Source organism: Lutra lutra, chromosome X, assembly GCF_902655055.1.
Source record: "Lutra lutra chromosome X, mLutLut1.2, whole genome shotgun sequence".
Classification (NCBI taxonomy): Eukaryota; Metazoa; Chordata; class Mammalia; order Carnivora; family Mustelidae; genus Lutra; species Lutra lutra.
The window spans coordinates 57470961-57495052 of NC_062296.1; the positions used below are offsets into that span (position 1 = coordinate 57470961).

At 45.3% G+C, this 24092-nt stretch overlaps 1 protein-coding gene across 9 annotated transcripts in view; it reads left to right on the top strand.

Annotated features, from left to right (window-relative positions):
* The window catches only part of ZNF182 (zinc finger protein 182), a 47755-nt gene extending 32615 nt beyond the window's left edge, over positions 1–15140 (top strand). For 3 of the 9 annotated variants that reach the window (XM_047715012.1, XM_047715014.1, XM_047715015.1), the window contains 3 exons: positions 6340–6466; positions 6773–6868; positions 12095–15128. In XM_047715012.1, the coding sequence (XP_047570968.1) occupies positions 6340–6466; positions 6773–6868; positions 12095–13728 (1857 nt within the window). In that variant the 3' untranslated portion in view covers positions 13729–15128. The other 6 variants (XM_047715016.1, XM_047715011.1, XM_047715010.1 and 3 more) reach the window with 6 other exon arrangements.
* Positions 15141–24092: the final 8952 nt, after the last annotated feature.

Here is a 24092-nt window from a genome sequence, read left to right on the forward strand (position 1 = left end):
TTCCTGGCTCGCAGTTTTTCCCTTTCCACACTTTGAATATGTCATCCCACTCACTTCTGGTCTAAATGTTTCTGCTGAAAAATCTGACAGACTTTTGGGGTTTCCTTTGTAATACTTGGCTTTTCTCTTTCTGCTTTTAACATTTTCTCTGTATTCTTATCTTTAACCATTTTTTAAAAAGAGTTTATTTGACAGACAGAGATCACAAGAAGGCAGAGAGGCAGGCAGAGAGACAGAAGGGGAAGCAGGCTCCCTGCTGAGCAGAGAGCCCGATGTGGGGCTCGATCCCAGGACCTGGAGATCATGACCTGAGCTGAAGGCAGAGGCTTAACCCACTGAGCCAGCTAGGTGCCCCAACTTTAACCGTTGTAATTATAATGTGTCTTGGAGTGTTTTCCCTTTGGGTTCATCTGATTTTGAACTCTGATTTTGAATTTCTGAAACAGATGTCTGTATACTTCCCCAGGTTAGGGAGGTTTTCAGCTATTTCATCAAATAATTTTCTGATCCTTTCTCTCCTATCTTCTGGAACTCCTATAATGCTATTATTCTGTTTAATGTTGTGCCAGTGGTCTCTTAAGGTATCCTTACTCTTTTAGTTCTTTTTTTTCTCTTTGATGCTCTTTCTGTATGTTTTCCATTGCTTCTCTGATTTGTGCTTCTATATAATCTCTTTTGCTTTTGAACCCTTCTGGTGCGTTTTTCAGTTTAGTTATAACTTCTGTTTGGTACTTACATATTTTTCTTTTTTTCCCCAAAAGACATTTATTAGAGAGAGAGAGTGTGTGTGCATGAGTTGGGGGAAGAGGCCAAGGGAGAGAGAGAAGCAGACTCCCTGCCCAGCAGGGACCCCGACACAGGGCTCAGTCCCAGGACCCTGAGATCATGACCTGAGCTGAACACAGATGCTTAACCTACTGTTCCACCTAGGTACCCACATATTTTTTTCTTTTTGTTGAAGTTCTTTTTAAAAAAAAAAAAAGATTTTATTTATTTGTGACAGAGAACACGAGCAGAGGGAGAAGGCAGAGGGAGAGAGAGAAGCAGACTCCCCACTTAGCAGGGAGCCTGATGCTTCATCCAGGGACCCTGAGATCATGACCTGAGCTGAAGGCAGATGCTTAACTGACTGAGCCACCCAGGCGTCCCTCTTTGTTGAAGTTCTTATTGTGTTTGTCCTTTCTTCTCCTGAGATCAGTGAGCATCTTTATGACCATTACTTTGGATTCTGTATCAGGGAGTCTCCCTATCTCTATTTCTTTTTTTTTTTTTAAAGATTTTTTTAATTTATTTGACAGAGAGAGATCACAGGTAGGCAGAGAGGCAGGCATAGAGAGAGAGGGAAGCAGGCTCTCTGCCGAGCAAAGAGCCCAACTCGGGGCTCGATCCCAGGATCCAGAGATCATAACCCGAGCTGAAGGCAGAGGCTTAACCCACTGAGCCACCCAGGTGCCCCATCCCTATCTCTATTTCATTAAGGTCTTTTTCTGAGGGTTTGCCGCCCCCTTTGGTTTGGAGAATATTCCTCTGTCTCCTCATTTTGCTTGTCTCTCTGTGTTTGTCTATATGTATTAGGTAAAACAGCGACCTCCCTCGGTCTTGAAGGAGCAGTCTTGTGTAGGAAATGTTCCGTGTGGCCCAAAAGTCTCCCTTGGCCACCAGAGCCTGGCACTCTGTGGGTTTCCCTTGTGTGGGCTGCATGTGCATGCCAGCGGTGACAGGGCCACAGTTGCTGTGTGGGGAGGGCAGGGCTCAGGGCCCTTGCCCAGCTCTGTTGTGGTTGGGCTGCTGCATGGGGAGAGTGGGATGCAAGCTGCTTTCCCTTTCCTTGTGGCCTGGTCTCTGAATGGGGAGGGCAGGGCTTAGGGCATTCACCCTGTCCATGTGCAGCTTAGCCACTGTGTGGGAAGGTGAGGCTCAGGGCACTGACCGGGCCTGCTGGCATCTTGGCCACTGAGCAGGGACAATGGGGCTTGGGATGCTCACCTGTCCTCCCCATGGCTTGGTCTCTGTGAGGGTCACATGGTGCTTGGGTTGCTCACCCAGCTCTGTGGTGGCTCAGATGTCTTGCAGGGTGTGGGGGGGGCTAACCCAGCCCCTTTACAATGTGGGATGGGCAGAACATGCCCTCTGGTGCTGGTAGGCGCCCAAAATGGTGCCTGTCAGCTTCATCACCAGCAAATTAGGATGAGGTTGCAAAAATGTTGTTGGTCAGCACATCCTTTCCCAGACAAAATCCTTGTAAGTTCTGTCTCTGTGGCAGCTGCTTGAAAATTAGTCAGTGTGTCTCTCTTCTTTATGGTCTAGGCGCTTTTCAGTCTGTTGCTTCTTTGCTGGATATCAGGGTGGGTGGGTTTTGCATGAGAGCCCTTGAAGAATCTCTTCAAGGGATCTCTCTGTTCCCGACATTCTCTGATTCTCCTGGCCTTAATTCCCATTGACTTTCAAAACCAAACATTTTGGGGGCTTTCTGGTGTGGGCCCCAGGGTCAGGGGTGCTGATGTGGGCCACAGTCCCTTTACTCTTTGAGTAGAGTACCATATTTTTGTGATCTCTTCCGATTGTGGGGTCGCCACTCCTGGTGTAGGGTCCCACGTGAGGTTCTGTCACTGCCTCTCCTGGCCTTCTCCTTGTGTCTCTTTGTCTTTTGTTGTGGAGGTGCTGCTGTTCATCTAGTTCTCAGGTCCTTTTTAGAGGAAAATTACTCTATATAGAGCTGTAAGTTTGTTGTGTCCGTGGAAGGAGGTGATTTCATGGTCTTCCCACAGGGCTGTCTGGAACTCCCATTGTGGTTTTAATTTGCACTTTCTTCAGGACTAATGATGTGTTGAATATCTTTCTGTGTGCTTATTTTTGATCTGTATGTTTTCTTTGGTTTAATATCTTTCTTCTGCCTTTTTTTTTAAGTTATGAGAGCTCTTTATATATTCTCAATACAGTTTTTTGTGTTGTTTTTTTTTTTTTTTTTGCCAGAATGTGATTTGTAAATATTTTCTTTCATTCTGTGGCTTTTTCTTAACAGTGTCTCTTGAATGTCACTCTCCCATCTAAGAAATATTTGACTAACCTAAGGTTAAAAAGATTTTCTCCTGTGTGAGTGTATTTTTTTAAAAAAAGCCCCAACACAGGGCTTGGACGCATGACCCTGAGATCAAGACCTGAGCTGAGATCAAGAATTGGACACTTAACTGACTGAGCCACCCAAGTGCCTCTCCTGTATCTTCTAGAAATTTTATAGGTTTAGATTTCACATTTAGGTCTGCGATCTGTTCTGTGTTTTGAGTTTTATATATGTTGGAAATATTTATTGGAATATTTTGTTTTTGCATATGTATATCCAATTGTTTCAGCACCATTTGTTGAAATGGGAACTCCCATTTTCCGTTTAATTGCCTTTGCACTTCTGCTGAAAATGATTTTGGGGGCGCCGGGGTGGCTCAGTGGGTTAAAGCCTCTGCCTTCAGCTAAGGTCATGATCCCAGGGTCCTGGGATCGAGCCCCACATTGGGCTCTCTGCTCAGCGGGGAGCCTGCTTCCTCCTCTCTCTCTGCCTGCCTCTCTGCCTACTTGTGATCTCTGTCTGTCAAATAAATAAATAAAACCTTTAAAAAAATAATTTTTAAGTATAAAGATATAAAGTACATTTAACTATACATGAAATGCAATTTATAAGTGTACAGCTTAGTACGTTATCACAGAGTGAACACACTTTCTAGTCACCCCCCAGGTCAAGATTAGAAGAGGACGAGGACCTCCGAATCCCCACTCATGCCCTTTCCCAACCAGTACCACCCAAACCAGTACCACCCACAAAGGTAATTACTTGCCTGACTTTTATTTTTTTTAAGATTTCTTTATTTTTTTATTTGACAGAGGGAGACACTGAGAGAGGGAACACAAGTAGGGAAAGTGAGAGAGGGAGAAACAGGCTTCCCTCGGAGCAGGGAGCCCGATGTGGGACTCAATCCCAGGACACTGGGATCATGACCTGAGCCAAAGGCAGATGCTTAACGACTGAGCCACCCAGGTGCCCTTGCCTGACTTTCAACATCATGGATTAACCTTGCCTGTGCTCTTACTCTCTATATAAATAGAATCGTGTAGCATATACTCTTGTGTCTAGATTCTTCTGCTCTTCAGTACATTTGTGAGATTCATCTGTGTTACGCAGTTTGTAGTTCATTTATTTTCGTCACCACACAAGATCCCGTTGAATGACTGCCACAGTTTCCCTTTGTGTTGTTGAGGACATCTGATTTTTTTCCCCCTGATTTAGTTTTAGAAGTAGGGCTTCTGTGAACATCCCTGCACTCGTTTTCTAGAGCACGTGTGCATGATTTTCTTGAAGCTGTGTACCTAGAAGAATTGCTGCGTTGTACCGCATGCAAATCACTAACTTTAGTAAACACTGTTAAACAACTTCCCCAAGCAGCTCTGCCAGTATTTACTCCTGCTAACTGTGGGAGTTCTCATTTCACCACGGTCTTATGCTATTTTTGGCTGCTTCATTATAACCTTTCTAGTAGGGGCACAGGAGTGTCTCAGCATGGCTTAAATTTTCCTTTACCTGAGTGCTGATCAGGTGGAGTACATTTTCTTATGTTCACAGGCCATTTGGATCTTGTTTTTAGTGAAGTACACATTCACATCTCTTCTCGGCTTTTTGGTGTTGTCTTTCTTCTCGATGTGCAGGGGTTTTATATGCACCAGAGAAGATCCCTTTATCAGTGTTGAATGTTGCAGATAATCTCCCCATTTCTTTTTACTGTTCTACCTTTTTTGCTTTTATTTAAATTGCAGTTAAGATACAGTGTATTATTAGTTTCAGGCGTACAGTATAGTGACTCAGCACGTCCATACAACACCCAGTGCTCATCATGACAAGCGCCCTCCTTAATCCCCTTCCCCTGTTTCACCCATCCCCCACCCCGTCCCCTGTGGTGACCATCAGTTTGTTCTTTACAGTCAAGAGTGTTTCTTGGCTTGACTCTTTTTCTCTTTTGTTTTCCCCTTTCCTCATTCATTCTGTTTCTTAAATTCCGCATATGAGTGAAGTCATATGGTATTTATTTTTCTTTGACGAACCTATTCCACTTAGCATAATACTCTCTATCTCCATCCGCATTGCAAATGGCAAGATTTTGTTCTTTTTTATGGCTGAGTACTAGTCCATTGTATATATATAACACATCTTCTTTATCCCTTCATCAGTCGATGGACACTGGGCTCTTTTTTTATAATTTGGCTATTGTTGATAATGGTGCTATAAACATCAGGGTGCATGTATCCCTTCAAGTCAGTATCTTTTTTTTTTTAAGATTTTATTTATTTGACAGAGAGAGAAACAGCAAGAAAGGGAACACAAGCAGGGGCAGTGGGGGAGGGAGAAGCAGACTTCCCACCGAGCAGGGAGCCCGATGCGGGGCCCGATCCCAGGACCCTGGGATCACAACCTGAGCCAAAGGCAAACGCTTAACCGACTGAGCCACCCAGGCGCCCCTCAAGTCAGTATCTTTGAATCCTTTGGGTAAATAGCTAGTAGCAGAGTTGCTGGATTATAGGGTAGCTCTATTTTAACGTTTTTGAGGAACCTCCATACTGTTTTCCAGAGTGGTTGCCCCAGCTTGCATCCCTACTACCCTTTCTCCGCATCCTCACCAACACCTGCTGTTTTGTGTGTTCTTAATTTTAGCCATTCTGACAGGAGTGAGGTGGTGTCTATCCCATTGTGGTTTTGATTTGTATTTCCCTGACTGTTGTACTTTTAATCTTGTAACATTTACAAATCTTTTCCTTCATGAGTAGCACTTTCCACATCTTGTTTCAGAATTCTTTCCCTCCACCAAGACCATGAAGACATTTTCCTGTCCTGTTTTCTAGGCACCTCCTTGTGTTATCGCTCACATTAGATTGACAGTTCCTCTGTAGCGGATTCTTGTGTATGGCGAGTTAGTGGCTAAAGGTGATTTCCCCCCATAGATACCCAGTAATCCGTCCACATTTATTTGAAAAGGTCATCCCCCCCCTTCCAATGCCTTGCCATGTCAACTTTGTCATAACTCAGGTGTCCAGAGGGCATTTGGATTCTCTTTTTAGTCCTACTGGACTGTCCTTCCTTGTGCAAATACCACATCGTTGAACATACATTCTGTATACTTACGGAACAGTCCATATACTCGATGGATCAGACTTTCTGCTGGGGCTTGTGATTTCCCAACAAAGCAGGCGTCCGGTATTAAGTCATTATCACGAACTGGGAACCCAGTCAGCAGTTCCCTGCATTTCATCCTCCTTACCCAGTGGTCAGTATTTTGGAGTACAAGGAATGTGCAATTACAGGGACTCGTGACATTTGAGGATGTGGCTGTGGATTTCACCCCGGAGGAGTGGGAGTACTTGAACCCTCCACAGAAGACTCTGTACCGAGAAGTGATGCTGGAGACGTACAGCAACCTGGTCTCTGTGGGTAAGAATGGCCTCCTCAGGTTATTTTGCTGCTCGTGACTATTGTGTCTGATAGAGGGCCTTTCCTTGCTCGCTCTGGAAAACTTGTAAGGTCTCTGAACTGCTTGAAACCTCGGACGTTGAGTTTCGGGGATTGAAGTTTCCTCACAGGGTGTTTGTGAACTCAAAACCCAGGTGGAATGGTGCAACTTGACCACTGGACCATTGTGTCAAGTGAGCGGGTCTCCCATGCTGCCCCAGACCCCACCGCCCTCTTTCTCAGAGGCTCTCTGAAGACCCAGGAGGTATCACTGTCATTTCTCATTAGCAGGACCGCAGGGGACCAAACCAGACCTCATCCTCAAGTTGGAGGTCAAAGAGCCATGCCTGGGAGAAACAAAAATCTCCTTCTGGAGCTTTCCAGGTGAGTGGGATCGACTCAAGATGATGGGGACAGGGGGTGCCAGCTTGTCAGCCAGGGGCGACTGTTAGCCAGGGGCAAGGACATCTGAAAGAGCTTTCAGGAATGTCTGGAGAAGTGCTGTGACCCTTTATTCTTGTTGGACAGGGACATGAATACCTCAGACATAGGACTGACACCACTCGCCCCTGTCCCACACCCACTAGACCACTCCCCTTAAGTTGGTGCTCACCCTAAAGTTTCTGCACAGCTTTTTCTCCCAGTGGCTAAGTGTCTTGTAAGTGCCGGTCCTGCCCCATGCCCTCTCCAGTCTCGCTTCTCACTGCCTTATCTGAAGCCAGGCCCCCCTGAGTCCCAGGCCTCGGCACTGCTGTCCTGACGCTGGCCTGGGCTACCTGTTTCCATCCAGTCTAGATAATCCTATCAGGTTGCTCTCCTAAAACATCTTGATTATCTTTATTTAAAAATAGCTTTATTGAGAGAGAATTCCCAGACCACAAACTGCACTCTCTGATGGATACAAATGCAGCGGTTTTTAGTATATTCGCTGAGGTAGGAAACCATCACCATTATCTAATTCTAGAACATTATCATCACCCCAGAAAGAAGCCCATACCCCTCATCAGTCAGTCTCTATTTCCTCCTTCCCCCATCCCCTGGCAACCACTTTCTGCCTCTATGCTTTTTCCTGTCTGGAGATTTCATGTAAATGGAACCATACAAAATGTGGCCTTTCGTGTCTGGTCTCTTTCACTCGGCATGGTTTCCAGGTTCCTCCACGGGGTAGCATGTATTAGGACTTCATTCCGTTTTATGGTGGGATGATCCTCTGTTGTCTGGCTTCCACCACTTATGTTCATTTATCTACGGATGGATATTTAGGCTGTTCCCACTTTTTGGCCATTAGAAAGTTGCTATGAACATTCATGTAGAATATTTTATGGAGATGAATGTTTTCATTCCTTTTGAGTATGGACATAGGAGTGGGATTGTTAAACCACATGTTTAACATTTTGTGGAGCTGCCAAATGATTAATATCCTGTTTTCAAAAATTTTTACTGAGTGGTTTTATCACCCACAGAGGATTCTTGCCCGAATCATTTTATAAGATATTTGGAAGAAGGGGGAATTTTCTATCATTCCTTCTCCATTTATAAGTTGGCACTCTTCTCTTACCCTGTCCCTTTAATGAATGCATTTTAGTATCGGTATGGACTCAGAGTTTTATTTTTCAGGATGTTATAATGCACTAATGTCTTCTGTCATTACTCATTTTGATGTTCAAATTGTCCTCAGTTTGGCCAGTAGGAGTCCCTTCGGGCTGGCTCCTCGGTCTCTTAACATGACCCCATCCTTCTCTGAGCACTTTCTAGCACAGAAATATGTTCCAGGTTCACACTGTACTTGCCCTGTTTCAGACCTAGAATCAGCAGCTTCTCCAAGGATTTCTGATCCCTTTTAGTGGGGGATGGTATTGAGAAATGAGGATCCGGGGGCGGAGGGTTCTCACAACTCCTTGCGTTCTTGTTTCTCATAATGTACAAACGATTCCCAGCTATCTCCTCCCCCCTTTTAAGTAACTGTTTAATTTGTCTTTTAGTTTCCCACGGTCTGGACTTTGCTAAGTACCCTACTTAACATATTCCTCTGTCCCTTATTTTTTTTCTTATAAATTGATGGTTAGATTTTGAAGTTTGACCAAATTCAGGGTTTTGTTTTTTTTTTCTTTAAGCAAGTTCACTTCCTGGCTGGCATGACATCCTCTCATCAGGAGGCATGTAATGCATGGTTGTCTGTTGTAGTTATGAGTTCTCGGTGGTCATTGCTTATATCTGATCATTAATGTTGCAAAATGGTGATATTCTGTCATGCCTTCTTTGTTGATTAGCTGGAATAGTTCTATAAAGAAGACTGATTGCCTTTCATCTATTACTTATATTGTGTGTTCCAGGAGTTCCATTTCAGTTATATACGTTTTCCCATTTGTTTACCAGTTTTAAAAAATAATGAGTTGGTTTTATAGCATCTTCAAAAGGTGACTAATAGGTCTTTTTTTTTAGATTTTAACAAAGATTTATTTATTTATTTATTTGACAGAGAGAGAGAAAGAGAGATAGATAGATAGATCACAAGTAGGCAGAGAGAGAGAGGGGGAAGCAGACTCCCCACTGAGCAGGGAGCCCGATTCAGGGCTCAATCCCAGGACCCTGAGATCATGACCTGAGCCGAAGGCAGAGGCTTAACCCACTGAGCCACCCAGGCGCCCCAATAGGTCTTTTTAAAAAAAATAATCAATATTTTGTGTTTTAATCCATTGCCTTATCCTCGTTATGAATCAGACTGCCTTATCTCTGGCCAGCAGAAACTTTGTGGTGTCACAGGATGTTCCAGGCTCATTTTATATAGTTCTCATCTCTGGCCTGGAATGAGCCATTTCTCCAAGGTACCCTGTTTTTTGTTTTTTTGTTTATTTGTTTGTTTTGGTTCTTTTTGGTTGGTTGGTTGGGTTTTTTTGGTGGTAAATAGTGTTTTTTTTTTTAAAGATTTTATATATTGATTTGACAGGGAGAGATCACAAGAAGGCAGAGAGGCAGGCAGAGAGAGAGGAGGAAGCAGGCTCCCTGCCAAGCAGAGAGCCCAATGTGGGACTCGATCCCAGGACCCTGAGATCATGACCCGAGCCGAAGGCAGAGGCTTAACCCACTGAGCCACCCAGGCGCCCCGTAAATAGTGTTTTGAGACCACAATTTGGATGCTAGCGAATTGCTTCTAGACCTTTTAAAAATTGACAGGGATGCCCGGGTGGCTCAGTCATTAAGCGTCTGCCTTCGGCTCAGGTCATGGTCCTGGAGTCCTGGGATGGAGCCCCACATTGGGCTCCCTGCTCAGTGGGGAGCCTGCTTCTCCTTCTGCCTGTGCTCTCTCACTCTCAATCTATCTCAATTAAATAAAGTCTCTAAAAAAAAGTAAAAATAAAAATTGACAGAGCTAGGAACCATGTAAAAATGATTTTTTAAAAGATTTTATTTGAGAGAGAGCATCGGTGAGAGAGAGAGCAGGAGCTGGCGGGGGGCAAGTAGACTCCCCGCTGAGCAGAGAAGCCCAATGCAGGGCTTTACCCCCAGGCAGACGCCCAACTGACCAAGCCATCCAGGTGCCCGGTAAAAAAAGTTTTTGTAAGAGAAAATACATCATGTATTCAAATTGATGCTTCTCCTTCATTTAAAAAGATTGGTATTTCCAAATCAAATTCTGGGGTTAAACGTTTCTGTTAATCTTACATCTGATGGTAACGTAGTTAGTATTCTTCTGAGACTGCTGTTGATAGTGGTGTGAATGAAGTGAGGTAATCACGTTGGTGCCATTGAGAACCAAGACTTTCCAGCGATGGTGGTTTGGAAATACAGATGAGGTTATATTATTATTACGGGATCCTTTTAAATCCAGTTTTGCTTTAGGAATGTATAAAATACTGACTTGGTTCCAAAGTCAAATCTAGAAAAGAAGGTATATTTAAAGAAGTTCAGCTTCTTTCCTTGCATTTCATTCTCTCCCTTCCTTCTGTAGGTAACCATTTATTAAAATGTAAAGGTGTATCCTTCCCTTGTTTACCTGTTGAGCCTATTTAAGTATGTATTTATAGATTTCTTTCCTTAGAAATATGGTAGCCTACTATACAGTTTTCTTCACCTTTTTTCACTTAATGGTCAAGAGCATGTGAAATGTGTTGAGTTATTTCTTTTCAGAGTAGTGCTGTGGCTCTGAGTCAGCATAGCTGCTGTTGTAGTAGCAGCATTGGTTGTGACACTTGGTGGAACTTGGGTGGCCCCATCAGATGTATTTTGCAAAAACAACTTCTATGAGTCTGATATTCATGCTTAAGAATGAGTTTTTTGCTAATGATATTAAGGATGTCATAGGAACATGGTCCATTTTCAAATTCAGTATTACTATTGTAAATGTTATCACTGTTAAGTCTGAGTGGTCGTCTGAATAGTTTTTTATACTCTTTCATCTTTTCTGTCCATTTTTCATACAAAATTTCAGGAAAAGGTGAAAAGTCAACTACAGAAATGATTAAGCTTTGGTAGATGAAGAAAGTATTTACCATATTTTATTGACTTCAAGATCCAGTTGATTTTAATACATAGCCACTAAGAAAAGTTTCCACCACTTAATTGGTGACATGCCATTGATAATAAGGTACACCTGGGTTTAGAAATGTGTTAAAATGTGAAATAATGTGCATCTTGCAGGTGATGAAATATGGTATATTTAAGCCTAAGCTTTGGAACTTTAACTTTCTAAATGAGTGGGACAGATAGCTACTTTAGAAAAAAACAAAAATTAGTTATACAGGAAGATCAGAATAAGCTTCTTTGAAAAGACAGAATTGCTTCTTGAAAGTTATCTAGATTTTGTTTTTTTTTTAAGATTTTATTTATTTATTTGACAGAGATCACAAGTAGGCAGAGAGAGAGAGGAGGAAGCAGGCTCCCTGTGGAGCAGAGAGCCTGATGCGGGGCTTGATCCCAGGATCCTGAGATCATGACCTGAGCTGAAGGCAGAGGCTTTAACCCACTGAGCCACCCAGGCAACCTGAAAGTTATCTAGATTTTGAATATAGCAAAATATGGGAGACTAGGCTATGTGGGTGATAGAAAATGAGGAGGGGTTTGGTATTGATAGAGTCATCGTTTTTAGTGAAAATAGTGTGGACAGGAGAAGGTGGGGTTGAACTGTGAACGTAAGCTTGGATGAATCCAGATTGGGGAAAGATCTTTGAGTTTTTCTTCGTTTTTGTAAGGTTAATTATTCTGCATCTTTCTCTGATTGACTAAGAATGTGGATTCAGGATTGCCTAAGATTTGAGTCCACTAACCACACTGTTGCATTTCTACTTAGAAATTGTATAAGTCCTGGACACTTAAGAGTTCATATGATAAATAAAGATAAAGGTTGATAAGGTCCCCAGAGTTGACAGGAATCAGAGATGATGTAAAAGTAGAAGTAAGACAGACTGAGATGTCAGGGCAAGATTGTTCTTGGTAACAAAAAGCCTAGCAGGTGGGAGTTTAGTAAAAGAACGGGATTTGATGGTCAGGATCTTCTCCAGAACTCAGATAAAATGAGATAATAGTATCAGCTTTCATATGGTAGGGCACTTTTAAAGAAGGTTCATTATATAATATTAAGTTACAAAAATGGTTTATTGTACTTCCTTCTAGAAGCAGTCTGTCAAATTGGTGAACAGATTGAGAGACAGCACCAGGATGACCAAGATAGGTATCTGTTGATGCAAGTTGGATTCCCTGACAAGAAAACAATTATCACCAAGACTGGCCATGACTATAATGAATTTGGAAACGCATTTCATCTGAATACAAACCTTGTTGCTTCAATCCAAAGGTCCCATAAATATGAGCCATTTGGAAATAATATGGTAGATAGTTTAGACTTATTTACCAGAAGCTCTGTAGGAAAGAAATATGATAGTGGATGTGCAAAGTTATTTTTCCATACGGAGTATGAGAAAACAACTCCTGGAGTAAAGCCCCATGGATATAAAGAGTGTGGGAAGGCCCACAGGCGGAAGAAAGGGCTCAGTCTACAAGAGAGAATTAAAAATGGAGAGAAACCCTTCGAATGCACTGCGTGTAGGAAAACCTTCAGCAAGAAGTCACACCTCATTGTACATTGGAGAACTCATACCGGAGAGAAACCCTTCGGATGTACTGAATGTGGAAAAGCCTTTAGCCAAAAATCTCAGCTCATTATACACTTGAGAAGTCATACAGGAGAGCGACCTTTTGAGTGCCCAGAATGTGGAAAAGCCTTCAGAGAAAAGTCAACCGTCATCATACATTACAGGACTCACACAGGAGAGAAACCTTATGAGTGTAATGAATGTGGAAAAGCCTTCACTCAGAAGTCAAACCTCATTGTCCATCAGAAAACGCACACGGGCGAGAAAACTTATGAATGCACTAAATGTGGGGAATCTTTCATACAGAAGCTTGATCTAATTATACATCATAGTACTCATACAGGAAAGAAACCCCATGAATGTAATGAGTGTAAGAAAACTTTCAGTGATAAGTCAACTCTTGTTATACATCAAAGAACTCATACAGGGGAGAAACCTCATAAATGTGCCGAATGTGGGAAGTCTTTCAATGAGAAGTCAACCCTCATCGTGCATCAGCGAACTCATACAGGAGAGAAACCCTATGAATGTGATGTGTGCGGGAAAACCTTCACCCAAAAATCCAACCTTGGTGTACATCAGCGAACTCATTCAGGAGAGAAGCCTTTTGAATGTAATGAATGTGAGAAAGCATTCTCTCAGAAATCCTATCTCATGCTCCACCAGAGGGGTCACACAGGAGAGAAGCCCTATGAATGCAGTGAATGTGAAAAGGCATTTTCCCAGAAATCATACCTCATTATACATCAAAGAACCCATACAGAAGAAAAACCCTATAAGTGTAATGAATGTGGCAAAGCCTTCAGAGAAAAGTCCAAGCTCATTATACATCAGAGAATTCACACAGGAGAGAAACCCTATGAATGTCCCGTATGTTGGAAAGCTTTCAGCCAAAAGTCCCAGCTCATAATACATCAGCGAACACACACAGGAGAGAAACCCTACGCGTGTTCTGAGTGTGGCAAAGCCTTCAGAGAAAAATCCACATTCACTGTACACCAGAGAACTCATACGGGAGAGAAACCCTATAAGTGTGCAGAATGTGGAAAGGCTTTTACCCAAAAATCAAACCTGATTGTACATCAGAGAACACACACGGGAAAGAAAGCCCACGCGAAGGGCCATAGCCGGAAGTCAAAGCTCATCACACATTAACGAGTAGATCCAAGGTGACTGTTAAGGTTCACCAAGGGAAAGTGTTGTCTCATTAACGTTTTAAAGGTACGTTCTGATTTCTGGTTTAAATATGGGGAGTAAAAGGCTCTTTTCATCTCAGTCTTCACCCAGACACTAGAAGGAGCAAAAGAGGAAGTATAATCTCTGTATCTGCCACAAGGAGGAGATAGCGGAAACCCTGCCAAGAGCGCAGCTGGAGGCAGAGGGGACCACGCGCCAGTGCAGGAGATCTCAAAGCAAACACTCAAGGCTGCACACGTGGGGCTGCACTGGTGAGGACTCACCATTTGAGGTTCAGGATATCCCCCAAGTGCAAGGCCAACTACATCCACCACGGTAACAGTGGGCATTGACAGGTGGGAGTTAGGATGTCTCCTAGACCCATTTGGGGTCTGAGGAGAGGCTGGCAGAGGCCTTGACAAGAAATCACTCAGACAAGCCATATTTGTAGAAAGTAGTCTGCAGTCATGAGAGGAGCCCTTGACAGGGGCTGGGGCAGGAGAAGGGGGTGTTCCTTGTGAAGAGCCCTGCAGCTGCCCCGGTTTACGGACTCTGGAGAAGTCAAACCGAAAAGAAATACCAAATGGGAGGGGGGGAACAATTTTAAGAAAAACTCTTACCTGCCTAGAATGTGGCCCCCGTTTCTTACCCTACATGAACCTCTGGGGAACAGCAAGTCCAGGCAAAACTCTTACTCAAATAATGATTCCAAAGTAATGAAAACCACAAAGGCAATGGCTTTTGGGCCTACAGTTCCACTTCTAGGAATGTATATACTCATGTACGTACGAAATGATGACCACGCAGAGATCTTCACAGGCGCACTGTGAAAACAAAAGGTTGGAAGCTATCTAGATGACAGGGGTCTAGATCCCGAAATCATGGTATGTTCATACAGCAAACCTCCTAGGTAGACAAAATGAAAAAAAAAAATTGTGTGTGTGCGTGTGTGTGTGTGTATATATATGTAGAAATATATAAAAATTTATATATATACATATATATAAAGAGAACTTGGACATCATCTGTGTAGTGATGTGGGACGATCTCCAACATGATTAGGTACAAAAAGCAAGATGCAGGATCATGAATATAATATGCTACCATTCGCGCATAAAAACAAATTGTAAGTACGTAATTGAGCATATATGCATCAACTCTCTCTGGGAAGATACATGAGAAGCTGCGAACCCTGATTACCTCTGGGAAAGGGCAGGGGAAGTGGGTGGCTGGGGGAATGGAATTGGGAGGGAGACACCTCTATGTCCTTTCATAACTTTTGAAAATTGTGCTCTGTGGCTGTACTACCTTTTCAATAAATAAAACCTTTTAAAACGAATATTTTGTTCCATTGCTGTGATAATGAAGTTAGATTGTAGATACAGGATTTCCTAACATTTGAGACATGGATGTTCAATATGGAGTTTAATGTTTTGAGTGAATAGTAAACAGAATAATCTGTCAGAACAACAGATAGCCAGCCGGTTCGAAAGGCACACGGGCCTCACTTTCCTGAGTGTGCCAAGTGCGGTGGTTCTTAGGTTGGCTGGGACAACATCACATAAACCTGAAATCATGGAGACTGGAAAACATTTCCTAATTTAGTGTGCTCCATGACCTCTGAAAATACCCTGTATTAAAGCCCATCACTGTCCTTACATATTTTAACAAAATGGTGTACATTGCTTCATTTTGTGTTTGTGCGTGTGTATTTTTATCATGAGAGAAAGAAAAGCGTGAGTACCCAGGCAAGTTGGGCAGCTCGCGTCCTGGGTCACACGACTGCTGGTGACCTATCGAGAGCTGTGGTCTGAACGGACATAGCCGAAGACCAGGTTGCAGCATGTCTGCACCAGAGGGAGAGGTCCCACTCTGTGACTGTGTTTGTGGCCTCAGGATGCTGTGGTTTTTCACTGGGGCTCGATCTCTGGTGGGACAGGGGAACCCAAGCTGTGTAAATCCAGGGCAGGGGAAGGGTTTTGATTTAACCAGACAGGTGAGTGAGCCAGACCTCTGAGACCCTGCCTGTGTCCTGCCGGGCCTTGTTTTTTCCCTAAAGTATCCTGTAAGAAAACGAGGCGTGGGTTTGCTTTTTTGGAGCTACATAAGTCAGATGTGTCCCATTTAGTGTCTTCCCAGGGAGGAGGAAGCTTGGGGAAGAAACATGGGGCTGACAGCCTTACTTCTGGGGCCGTCTGCTGAGAGGATGCCCAGAGGCACCAGAAAGGAAGCATTTCCTCTTCCCGCCGCTAGGGAATATCCCTGGGGTTTCCCGCCTGTCAAAGGTCTGAAGGGCGGTGTGCGCAGGGGCCAGGTCTTGCCGTTTCAGGTTGATCGTGGACACCAGCCTCCTGGGACACAGATGGCTGTCTGATGGGCCCTGTGTGTGAGTGGAAGTCAGTGAGGCATGGATCATGGGGGAGAAAAGGGGAGGTGAACAGCAGGATATGGACGGATGGACCGGAATCGGGAAAATAGATGAAGGTAATGAAGGGCCAAGTGGCGGGGGGGCATGGGGGAATGAGAGGGCAGAAAGAGGGCGAGCTGGGAAGAGTAGGCAAAAATGTGGTAAATAGCCAGTGGGGAAGGTGCTGGAGAAGAAAGAGTAGAGTAGGAGGGAATGTGAGTAATGGCTCGGAAAGTGAGAGTGAGTAGTCAGAGTGAACGGGCCGAGCGCGGATGTTGGCAGTGTGGGCAGAGCGGTGTAAGTTGGGATGTGAAGCATGGCGGGAATGCTAGCGGTGAGTGGGGCGGAGTAGAGAAGGGTCAGACAGGTGGCAAAATGTGGCAGAGCACTGGCAAGTGTGAAGAGGAAGAGTACGGGTTGTTGTGGGACAGACCGCTGGATCTGGGGAGTGAAGGGTGCTCTGTGAGTTGGGCTGTAGGGTCTTGGGGTTTCAGGGATGCAGGGTCTCACGGTATTGGTGTTTGGTGAGGACTGAGTGGAGGCGGCAGGAGGTGATCTGCACGGGTTTTTGTATGAAGAGGAGCTGCCCCGAGGACCGCAGGTGACTTCAGGTACACGGGATGGGAAGAGCCCACGCTCGGGACACAGTGTTCAACAAATGTGTCTCCCATGTCCCACGTTCTTCTTCCGATTTGTATACCCTGGGAGAGGGAGAGCCCCCCCCTCCCCGGCAAGGATAACCCCGATGCCGCCCCCAAGTCAGCTCTGCTGTGGCCATAGGCCAGCCCTAGTCCTGTCATCTTGTTTTAGCTAAAACCTCTAAAATGGTATAAGTAATGATGGCTCTTCAACCTGTTTCCCAGGACCCTTGAGACTACCCTCAGATCCCTAAGCTCAGCCCTGTGACCCTTGATTGGCCCTGTGACCACCCAGGTCAGCACTGGGACCCCAGTATTTTAACCAGTTACTTTCTATTGTCTTATTTCTTTAGGAAAGATCTCCAAACTGAACTATGATCCCTTCTCACCTCCTCCTCTGGGAATGGTTACTATGAGAAATTCCCTCGACAGAATGATGGCCTCTAATACACTACCAGCCAAGCCGTCCCAGAGGTCTCAGAATAGGAAGGCTCACAGACCAAAATAAAAATGCTCCAGTGATGTGGCTTATTGTCACTTAAAAAACACAAGATCCATATGTTTTAAAACCCACCAAGAAGCAAACAGAAAGGGACGGGTAAGTTAACATTTAGAACAGGGGACAAACTGGGCGAAGAACCATGTTTCCTGATTCCTGTGTTACGTATTGTTCATACACCCTTACCTCCATTCTCACTCGGTCTCTCCCTGTCTCTTGCATCAGCCTCACTGATGACCAGAGTCGAAGTTTAGACAAGGGGGCCAATCAGACTGAGGTTGCCCAAGGCCAAGGACATCTCCTGCTGGCCCCAGCTGTAGCTCCCCAGTTAGCTTCCGGCACAGTCCTGGGTTTTATCTGTGATCAATGGAACAATCCCGAGTGTCAGCAACTGGCGGTGAGTTTAGGTAAAATGCAGCTGTTGGTTTGGGTGGTAGGACACCTATGTCCTAGTTTTTGCATTCCTTTCTGTCTTTAAGTGACACTCGTGTTTGTTCCACCACATATTCCATTTATTTTATTTCTCTTCAGCGTATCCTATCACTTACTGACTTACTCGCTAACTATATTTAACACATCGTACAAATTCTACCTGTGCCTCCGAAGCAGCCTGCCCACTCACTGTTGATACCTAATGCCTAATGAGTTCTGGTAGATCCCAAGCTCTTTTCTGTGCTTTACTCTTAGGAGTTTCCTCCCTCACATTTGCTTTCCTGTCCTCTAGAGGACAAGCAATAAGAAAAATCAAAGGGAGTTCTTTGAAGAGGTTAATGCATAGGAGAAACCCAGAGAAACCCAGGTCAAGGAGGAGGGAAAACACAAATTGTCAAATTAGGAGTGGTAACAGTGGACTTTACAGATTTCATAAACATTAAACAAATTGGGGAATTATGAAAAAAAAACTTTATGCCAGTAAAATTGACAATTTAGCCAATGTAATTAATGGAGAAAGTCACATCCTAATCTCTACGGACGCGGAGAAGGGGATCTCCTACGATTCAACATCCATTCATGATATAAATTCTTGGCAAACTAGGAACAGGAGAGAACTTCCTTAGTCTGATAAAGGTTGTATTAAAAAAAAAACTTGGGGCGCCTGGGTGGCTCAGTAGGTTAAATGTCTGCCTTCGGCTCAGATCATGATTCCTGGGTCCTGGGATGGAGTCCTGCATGGGGCTTCTTGAACAGCAGGGAACCTTCCTCTCCCTCTCCCTGCCATTACCCCTGCTTGTGCTCACTCTGTCAAATAAATAAATAAATAAATAAATAAATAAATAAATAAAATCTTTGAAAAAGAAAAAACTTAGTGGTGACAGTAAAAACTTTCCTCCTGAGACTAAGAATGAGAACTAGGATGGCTGCTGTGCCCACTTCTATTCAACACTACAGGAGGACTTAGTGGCATACAGTGAGACAGAGAAAAGAGTGACTAGAAAGGAATAAAGCCCCCAGTTTTTTTTTAAGATTTTATTTAGTTATTTGACAGAGAGAGATCACAAGTAGGCAGAGAGGCAGGCAGAGAGAGAGAGAGATGGGGAAGTCACTCAGGTGCCCAAAGCCCCCAGTTTTTACAGATGACATATGTACACAGAAAAATCCAAAAGCATCCATAAATGAATTGTTAGATTTTTAAAAAAGATTTATTTATTTGACAGAGATCACAAGTAGGCAGAGAGGCAGGCAGAGGGAGAGGAAGCAGGCTCCCCGCTGAGCAGAGAGCCCTGATGCGGGGCTCGATCCCAGGACCCTGGGATCATGACCTGAGCTGAAGGCAGAGGCTTTAACCCACTGAGCCACCCAGGCGCCCCTGAATTGTTAGATTTAAGTGAACTTTGCAAGGCTGCTGAATATAGGCTTGAACACAAACTGTTTTTTGTATTTGACAACAACTAGAAGACAAACACCATAGCTTCAATTTGGTGAAAAACAAATGGATAGGGCTAGGGAACGGTGATCCCTGAAAGGAGTTTACATGTGGGTGGGGTGAATTCCAACTGGGAAACGGAGAACACAGCTTAAAGCTTCTCACAAGGAGGAGAGAAGAAAGCAGAAGAAGCAAAGGTCGCAAAGTTACGGACAGATCTATAAATGTCTGAATGTGTAAAAAAGGATTGACGACAGGGGCGCCTGGGTGGCTCAGTGGGTTAAGCCTCTGCCTTCGGCTCAGGTCATGATCCCGGGGTCCTGGGATCGAGCCCCGCATCGGGCTCTCTGCGCAGCAGGGAGCCTGCTTCCCTTCCTCTCTCTCTGCCTGCCTCTCTGCCTACTTGTGATCTCTCTCTGTCAAATAAATAAATAAAAATCTTTATTAAAAAAAAAAAAAGGATTGACGACAACTGGAGGGTTGGAAAATGAAAAGGCCAGGGAAAGGGAGAATGACCCAGAAGGGCTTGTTCCAGCTGCAAGAGGCAGGGATGAGATCTTGAGGAAAAGAAATGGTTTTCTCAAAGCTAAGCAAAGAATATGGGGGGTGGGGAGGGTGGGAATGTGGAAAGGAAAGTTATTCCAAGGAGCTCACACCCATGTTCTATAATCACCAGAGGCCTACGTCCTCTCTGTTAAGGAAGGCCAAAGATCTGTCAATTACATGTCAAAGAAATTTCCCTCTTCCATCATCACCCAGGGAGGATCTTGCCCTGCCAGCTGGCTCCTGTACATAGAAGGCAAGGAGAGAGCAAAAATAGAGACCAACTGTTCCAGATTGGTACATGGCAAGTTTAGTAAGCCAGGGGACTTACTTATGAGGCTTGTCTGGGGTGGCTATAAGAGGAGTCCATCTCCACACCCACTGGCCGGGATCTTGAAGGGATACAGAGGCCATAAGTGGGCTCAGCCACATACACCAATTAGATGGTCTCAACAACCTATTACTCTCTGAAGTCTGCATCCTTGAAAATGGCTCCCACGGTAAGGATGGTGGAAGAGTATATGTTCCAAGGACAGGAGAGGGCGTGAGGAGCCTCTTGTGGCCTGGGTCCCCCTCACGGATGAACTGGAAGTCCCGTCCTCCTGCTGACCTCCTCCCACACCCCAGTCTTTGTGATTGGTTCTTATACTCTTACCCATGCCCGTCTTCTGCGGTGGGTCCCGACCGGTCAGCAAGAGCTACGGCCGGCACAGAAGCGCCTCATCTGTAGGCCATCTGGTGGCACTGGAGGCAGACACCCACAGCGACAGTACAGGCACATGCGAGAGGAAACACCAGTTCAGATGATAATTCCCCAAACAAGCAACAGTGGTTTCCACCAAGAACCCCATGACCCAAACCACTGATTTATTAATTCCTATAGGCTGGGGACTGGATCACTTGGGGCATTTTGTGATTTACTTTTATTTTTTTTTAAAGATTTTATTTATTTATTTGACAGAGATCACAAGTAGGCAGAGAGGCAGGCAGAGAGAGAGAGGAAGGGAAGCAGGCTCCCCGCTGAGCAGAGAGCCCAATGCGGGGCTCGATCCCAGGACCCTGAGACCATGACCTGAGCCAAAGGCAGAGGCTTAACCCACTGAGCCACCCAGGCACCCCACATTTTGTAATTTAATAAGGATGATACATTAGCAGGCTCGTCCGGTATGAACACACAACAATGAATAATGGCACAGGTGCCTCCTTGAAAGGCAGTAATAATGTCCGAGGCCATTGTACTTTGGAGGACAATCCTCATGAGAGACATTGCAGTGTTCGATACAAGGGTCTGCTGGCTGTCATTTTGCTGGGTGAATTCGTAAGGTTTCTATGTGTACTATAACAACCTCCAGACTAGTGGAGGGGACAAAGATGGCGGTCAGGTGATCATGGAAAAGACAGTGTGCCCACTTGGCCTTGAGGAAAGGGAGACTGGAAGCTCTAGGCACTTGACCAGGCTGTGCATACCATGTATTTGGCTGGTGGAGGCAGTACTGTCGGATGTGAGGAAATGGACGGGGGACAGGACCTCCTCCTCCTCCCCTCTTTCAGTGGTGCATGCTCCACTCTAGGCATAGTACATTTCAACAGGTCCGGCTTGCAGCAGGATAATGGAATCCCAGCGGAGAAGGGAGTAGTTCCCCCTCACCAGGGGGTGTGAAGTCACTCACCGATCCTGGAGAAATGCCCCATTGCAAATTCCCGTAGATCGTGCCCTTCCCAGGAATGTTCTCAGCAGCACAGCCTGTTGATCCATGGTGAAAGTTAGGGCAACGGCCATCTCCTGTGACTTCCCTATCTTTATGGTATTGGCTGTCTCTGCAGTGGCCCCTAGTCTGGCGTAGGGGGCAAGAGACCCTACCGGTTGATCATTCAAACATCTTAAAGGCTCCAACATCTGGCCAAGGTGGGTTTACCTGTTAGTAATTTAATCTGCTGCTTTAACATTCCATTCTTTCTAACATCCGTGCTGCTTATGGCTTATAGGGGAAACGGAACCTCTGTTCAATGCCATGTTGTTTTGCCCAGTCTTGCACATTATGACCTTTGAACTGTGACACTGTCTAGTGAGTGAGGGTATCTGTACATGGTACACAGCTTCTCTGATCCCCTAATGGTGGCAGCCTGGTTTGCACAGTGATGGGGGAAAGCTCAGGTTAGGCTGGACGCAGTGTCCATACAAACCAAGACATATATAGAACCCTGACTCGGGGGTGGGGGCGGGGGCTATATCATCAGTTTGCCAACCTCTCACCAGTTGGGAACTCCCGTGGATGTTCAGACTCCATCAGCAGCTGTCTTGGGCACTGTTTAGAACACACAGGACATGAGGCGACTGCATTATCCAAGTCACTGCATTTCAAGGGCAGTGGACAATCCCACACGGGTGCTACGGGGGCCGCTCTTCCTACGCACCCTGCTGTGTTGTGTCTACTGGAGGATCTGTTGCTAGGGCTTGTACCCATGCTGGGGCATCAGCTGCCTCATTGCCTGGGGGTGTCACTGCCTTAAGGCCCAGGATGTAGAAGACAGAGAAGATTGCTTCAGGTTCTCGAAGGTGAAGCCAAGTGCCTTCCAACCCATCCCGACCCCCAAGAGGGCTTATTCCTGATCATCCACCACTCAGCTTCCTATTGTCCAAGCCACAGGGTCAATCCCTGTAGAACAGCCCAACTGTCAGGGCCAAAGGTTAACAGCGGGGGCTCAGGAGTGATCACCAGCCAAGCCACTCAGAGTGCAGCCTTACAGCTCCTGTGGCTCGTTCCTGTTTTGAGGCATCAACAGGAATTGCCCCCGTGCCCACTCTGCGGGCTGCAGGATGGCCACAGGAATTAGGACGGGGCATCTGGAGAATCTACATACCATAAAGGGCCCAAGAACCCCCATATTTCTAGAGACAGCAGGCTGGCAGACGGGGTGCTCTTCTGCTGCAAACAGACATGGGACTTCATCAGAGTGGGGGTCTGACCATGGCAGAGGTGGGCAGACGGAACGTCCTCTCAAACCACCCTGTGGTAGGGAGGGAAGTCCTTTCCCTGATGTGTTGCTTCCTTCACGAGAGGCTTGACCCAAAGGAGCGCTATGTGCCCCGTTAGAAGCTGTCTCTCTGTGGGGGTATACTGGGCTTCTGCCCCCGTTCAGAGCTGGAACCCAAATCCTAGGGGTACTCTCCCCTGTTATTTCTGCCACAGTGCCCCAACCCGTGCCTTCTGGAGTCACATCCAGCTCAAACGGCAGCCCTCCCTCCCGGCTTGGGAGATGCCCAGAGTTTTCATCTGCTTCATCTTACCCAGACAACTTCCCCAAACCACAGTGCTGTCTGGGTCTTGAATGTCCTGTGGGTTCACGGCCCATCCTCTTCCTCACGGATGCTCTAGCAGAAGGTCCTGCAGCAAAGGCAAGACTTCACATGTTAACATGATGTCATCGATGCAACCGGCCCATCTTACCAGTGTGGGGAAAGAACGGGGACAGGTCTCGGGCTCCCAACCCACGACGCACCATGGGGCTGTGCAGGCTGCCTTGGGGAAGCACTTGGAAGACGCACTTGGAAGACCCACTGCTGCCCCCCCCCACATGAAGGCAAATTCCTCATCCTTATCAGAAAACTGTACCTGTCAGTCTTTTCCATGAATCCCCATGAAGACGATGCACTTTTATAGGAACACTGTTGCCAAAGCACTTTGGTAAAAGGATAACCGTCTATCAATGACAAAAGACTTAAAAATGGTCATGACTGGGGCGCCTGGGTGGCTCAGTGGGTTGGGCCGCTGCCTTCGGCTCAGGTCGTGATCTCAGGGTCCTGGGATCGAGTCCCGCATCAGGCTCTCTGCTCGGCGGGGAGCCTGCTTCCCTCTCTCTCTCTCTCTGCCTGCCTCTCTGTCTACTTGTGATCTCTCTCTGTCAAATAAATAAATAAAATCTTAAAAAAAAAATGGTCATGACTGAAGATCTGATGGTTCATGATAATACAATGGACAAGGAAATTTTTTTCTTTCTTTTTTTCAGAGAGACCAGCTCTAATGTATCTTTTATTTATACAAAAAGGGCCTATTAAGCAGGAGACAGACCAAGAAAAGTGTTGTTATGGCCCAGGAGACAAGGAAGGGAATGACCGGCCTCTTGAGGCCCTGCTGGGAGAAGAGGAGTCTAGGGAAAGTGATGAGAAGATTGGAGGAAAATTGTTTTTTTCTGTGACATCCTGAAAAAAAATAACTAGAATTATGATCGATAACATTATACCAGGAAATATCAGAGTTTTAGAAATTTCATACAATTTCTGGAACATTTATATTTATATAACATATATTTGGGGTGCCTGGGTGGCTCAGTTGGTTGGGCATCTACCTTCAGCTCAGGTCATGATCCCAGGATCCTGGGATCGAGCCCCAC